The sequence below is a fragment of the Phoca vitulina genome, unplaced genomic scaffold (assembly GCF_004348235.1).
Source record: "Phoca vitulina isolate PV1807 unplaced genomic scaffold, GSC_HSeal_1.0 scaffold2, whole genome shotgun sequence".
NCBI lineage: Eukaryota > Metazoa > Chordata > Mammalia > Carnivora > Phocidae > Phoca > Phoca vitulina.
The window spans coordinates 69,818,303-69,823,381 of NW_022589705.1; the positions used below are offsets into that span (position 1 = coordinate 69,818,303).

Genomic DNA, 5,079 nt, shown 5'->3' on the forward strand with positions numbered 1-5,079 from the left:
TTATGGGGACAAGCAGCTGGCTTTCCGTGGGACCTTGCGCCAGGGGTGCCTGTGCCCTGTGTAGAGGTGGCAATCACAAAGCCTATGTTCCAGTCTCGCGTCTGTTAAAGCTTTGGTGTGTATTTCCAGGAAACCCCTTCCACCACTGAGCTTCGGTTTCCATCTGGAAAATTAAGAGGTTGGCTTGTGATCCTGCAGCTCTGGGGACCTAAACCTCTGGCCCCTCCCAACCCACCTTCCGGTCAGTTCGAGCTTGGCCCCAGCCAGTCCCAGACTGAGTATGCCTGGGACAGTCAGCCCAAACCCCTTGAAAAGCACCAAACACCCCAGGGCAGCTCTGTTAGCCCCCCGCAGGGCCTGGGGTCCAAAGGGCGGAGCTCCGGGAGGGGCGGGGCTGAAACCTGGAGGAGAGGCACGGCCCGCCCAGGAGCGTCCCATCCAGCCAATGAGCGCCTGGGGGCGGGGAAGCCCCGCCTCTGCTATAAGAAGGTGCTGAAGCCGGGGGCGCGGCGTGGAGGTCTCAGAGCCCGAAGCCGTGGTGTGTGGTGTCCTAGCTGCCCGGAGCTGCGACAACCGGGCGCGCGGGAGCTCTGAGTTCGGTGCGCCCTGGGCTGGGCAGTAGCACGAGTCGGGTTCCGTTTTCCTTTGCCTGACTAGGCTGTGGGGAGGGCACGGGACGCGGATCCCTCGCCGCGGAGGAAGAGCTGGCCGGGACCCCGGGACGCCCGCGCTGACCATCCGCCCGCCGCCCCCGCAGGCATCCGGCCCGCCGTCATGGCCGACCACCTGATGCTCGCCGAGGGCTACCGGCTGGTGCAGAGGCCGCCGCCCGCCGCGCCCTCTCACGGCCCCCACGCGCTCCGGACGCTGCAGCCGTACGCGGGCCCGGGCCTGGACAGCGGCTTGCGGCCTCGGGGGACGCCGCTGGGCCCGCCGCCACCGCCGCCGCCGCCCCCACCCGGGGCCCTGGCTTACGGGGCCTTCGGGCCGCCGCCCGCCTTCCAGCCCTTTCCGGCCGTGCCACCGCCGGCCGCCGGCGGCGCGCACTTGCAGCCGGTGGCGACGCTGTACCCGGGCCGTGCGACCGCGCCCCCCGGCGTCCCGGGAGGGCCCCCGTGCCTGCAGCCGGCGCCTGGCGCCCCGGCCCCGCCACCGCCCGCGCACGCCCTGGGCTGCATGGACGCCGAACTCATCGACGAGGAGGCGCTGACGTCGCTGGAGCTCGAGCTCGGGCTGCACCGCGTGCGCGAGCTGCCGGAGCTCTTCCTGGGCCAGAGCGAGTTCGACTGCTTCTCGGACTTGGGGTCGGCGCCGCCCGCCGGCTCGGTGAGCTGCTGAGTGCGGCCGGGCGCCTGCCTGGCGTGCCCGAGAGGAGAAGGGGGGTCTGACCGCCCGCCGGAGTCCGCCCCAAGCGCCCGGGCCCCGCGCGCACCCTCCGTGAGGGTGGAGGCAGCGGGTTAGTGCTCCGAGCCCGACGCCCGGGCTGGGACGCCTGGCCTCACTCCAGGCCCTGCCTCCTGCGGGATGACAGTGTAGCTCCACCTCTCCGACCCGGAGCCTCAGCGGTAAAGTGAAGGGGACTGGACCCCCTTTCGGACTCCCGGTTCTTGGATTCTCTGCCCTCTCGGATTCTCCCCTACCCCGCCTCCCAATCTGAGCCATTGCAGGCTGCTGCCTGATACCCCTTCTCTCCGTGTGCAACCCGCTGTGGTCACTGGGTCCCTGGAGCCGCCCATCCACCAGGCCTCCACCCCGCTGCCCGGGCCCTGAGGTCGCTGGGCCCCCGCCTTGGGGAGGGAAAGATTGTACAGCCCTAATCCCTGTACAGTGGAGCAATGCCCCATCTGACCTCCAAAACCAAAATAAAACTGGGTCACTTTACAGTCTTCCGTTTTCATTTCTTTTTTTTTTTTTAAGATTTTATTTATTTATTTATTTATTGGACAGAGAGAGAGACACAGCGAGAGAGGGAACACAAGCAGGGGGAGTGGGAGAGGGAGAAGCAGGCCTCCCGCGGAGCACGGAGCCCGATGCGGGGCTCGATCCCAGGACCCTGGGATCATGACCCGAGCGGAAGGCAGACGCTTAACGACTGGGCCACCCAGGCGCCCCCGTTTTCATTTCTTTACCACTCCAACAACCCTGCGCTATATTTGGCTTTTAGAGTCCTCAGGCCGTTGGGGACCCTGGGTGGGATGGAAGCCACAGCCCCTGACAGTGCCCAGGAGAGGAAACTGACAGTTTCTTTCAAAAACTATCGTGAGTTGTGCAACTGTTACACCATAACCTGGAAGGCCGAGGCTGCCTGGCGGGGGAATGTAACCCAAAGGCACCTACGTTGGACTTCTCAGCTCCTGGGAGGGGTGGGAGAGCTTGGTGGTGCTGCCCCTGTTTGCTTGGGGCAGCATGGAGGCCAGAGGGGAGCTGGGAGGTACCTGAGGATTCAGACACTTCGGGCTTTGAATCCTGGCTCTCCTCTTTGGCCAAGACACCATCCAGTTTTCTGAGGCTATTTCCTCAAGAGATGTGGCCCCCGTCCCAGGTGTCACGAGGACCACATGCCACGTGAGGCCTTCCGCACACAGGGTCAGACACTTAGGCAGCCTCAGCAAATGGTAGCGATGCTTATCCACAGACTGGTGCTGGCTTTGTTCCAGGGCTTGTGCCAACCTGGTCAGTGCCCTCCTGGAGTCACACTCCAGGTGGAAGTAAGGGGGTGACTGGAAGTCAGCTCACCTTGGTACGAGTAAGAGCGATAAGGGCTAGAAAACAGGACGGCCAGGTATACAAACCCAGAGGAAGGAGTGGTTTCAGCTGCTTGGAGGTGTGTCCGTTCAGGCTTGCGGGAGACAGTGACAGTTGAACAGAGCCTTGAAGGATGAGTCCATCCTTAGGACTTGGAGAAGGTGGCATGTAAGCGAAGAGCCCATTCAAAGGCAGGAAGTATACAATTACAGGGCATGCACAAGTGCATGGGGTCTCTAGAAGGAACAAAGGTCTGATGGCTTTGCAGCAACTTTGTGAAGTAGACACAGTCCCCATTCTGCAGAGGAGAGGCCTGGCAGGATTTGTCCTCAGTCCTGATCACCAGTGTGAGCTCCTGGCCCACCCTCTGCTGTTGACTCTCTGGAAAGATCCTTAGGTTGTTTGGGGCGGAGAGTGGGGGGTAGCCAGGAGAGAAGTTCTGAAGGCAGGGAGGCAGCCAGGTCAGAGATGCCGAGGACCAGCTAGGACAGGGCAGTGGGGCTGGAGAGGAGAGAATGAATTTCAGAGACTCTGGAGAGGAACACTGGCTGGGCTTCACTCTAATGCCAAGCTTGTTAGTTAACAGGACTCTTCCCTCCAGCCTGTGAGATCACTCAGGGTACGCTGTGTCCTCGTCGGCTCTGGAGCCACCAGGACAGGCATGGAGTGGGTGACAGGAGGTGTTTGGCAAATGAATAAAGGTCTCCCCTGAGATAATGGGGCTTTCTGAGACAGAATGGGGAGGAAGGACAGATAGGCTTCAGGAAAGGGACTGCTCTGGGCTCAGAATGGGCAATGTTTGCCCCAGCTTTGCCCAAAACCCAGAGATGAAAACCAGGGGGCTGGATTGCGATGGGAGGGTCTGACCCTCGTCTGGACACTGTCCTGATTCCCTCCTCTGTAAGCCTCAGTTTTCGCACTAGTAAGATGGGGCTAATATCCCTGCCCTGCCAGGGCAGCAAGCCTCACACGGTAAGTGAGGAGCAAATTCGGGGATGGGTTAACAAGCAGCTGGTAAACACCAAAGTGCTCTCCATATGGAAGGGATTACAATGAAAACCCAACACCTGCTTCTTTGTAGAGTTAAGGCAGGGTGGAAGGTGGTGTAGAAGGAGTCCAGCTGCTGAGCTATTTCCAGCCCCCAATCCTTCCCAGCGGGGCTCCTAACAAGTTGGACAGAAGACAGGTGGACCGAATAGAAGGTAAGACTGAGGCAGTCAATCACCCAGATCCCCAAATCCCTGTTACCCTTTGGAGGATTCTTTGGAGAATGGAGAGTCCTTCTTGGCAGCACATAGGAGGCTTGTATTGTGACATCCTCAGGATCCAGTTCCAGAAGCTGCTCTTACTAGCTGCCTGACCTCAAGCAAGTCACCTTACTTTCTGACTCTTGGTTCTCCTGCGGGGATCACACCACTTCCTGTGGATCCCGAGTGTATCTTTCACCTCTTCCCGGGGCTACTTCCTAAAGCAACCTTTTGCCCTCACGCCTGTGGACTTCACTCCCATACCGGGCCTGGGTCTTCGGGGTTAAGAGTCAGGCTCCCTCAAGTTTGGGAACTGAGTTGTGGCACAGAGAAGACATTTTTCCATCTTTTTTTTCCTTTCTTTTCAGATGAAAGTTTCCCCAAGGCCAAGGTCCATCATTTTGAATCATCTTTTCAACAATGACTGGATTTCATCACAAAGTAGTTTTTTTTTTTCCCAAGACTTGTCTTGAATCATGTACAAAACAGAAATGCTAATAGTACCTCCTCACAGAGCTGCCGTGGAGATGAAATAAGTCAATTCACATGAGGTGCTTAGAACAGTGTAGTTTCTAGCTTATCCTCCCTGAGCCAGGGCTTTTCAGGAATACCTTTTTATTCAAGTCTTTAGAAAGACTGTGTTGTAACCAGCTAGTGAGGGGTAACCCTGTTGCAGGGTCTGATGCTGTTCAGCTTGCAAGGAGTTTATTAGGGAGTGCCCTAAGGACCAGCCGCTGTGGACGGGAAGGGCTGGAGCAGATGGGAGTAGTGAAAGCTACAAAGCAGACCCAACAAGAGCCTTGGCCAGCCCCGTGGGGGGCTTGGGCCGTGGCTGCCGATGGGCAAGGCAGCTCTCCGCCGCTAAGCAATCCCTCAGGGAGCTGCCAGGGGACGGCACCGTCCAGGACAACTCATGGAGGGGGGTCTGGGCAGCACAGTGGCCACCACAAGCACACGTGGGGACAAGATTAGGCCAGCATCCTAAGAGTCCTAACAGCAAGGGCCTCCTTAAAGTTGTGCTCCAGGTGTCTCATTTGCCTCTCCTTCGTCCCAGGCCTGATTAGTACCTTCCCTATTAGAGGGGGAA

At 59.2% G+C, this 5,079-nt stretch overlaps 1 protein-coding gene across 1 annotated transcript; it reads left to right on the forward strand.

Moving 5' to 3' along the window:
* Positions 1 to 525: 525 nt before the first annotated feature.
* CITED4 (Cbp/p300 interacting transactivator with Glu/Asp rich carboxy-terminal domain 4) lies at positions 526 to 1,878 on the forward strand. The gene has a single exon (XM_032417319.1). It carries the CDS (start codon positions 775 to 777, stop codon positions 1,336 to 1,338), a length of 564 nt encoding a protein of 187 aa, XP_032273210.1. The 5' UTR covers positions 526 to 774; the 3' UTR covers positions 1,339 to 1,878.
* Positions 1,879 to 5,079: the final 3,201 nt, after the last annotated feature.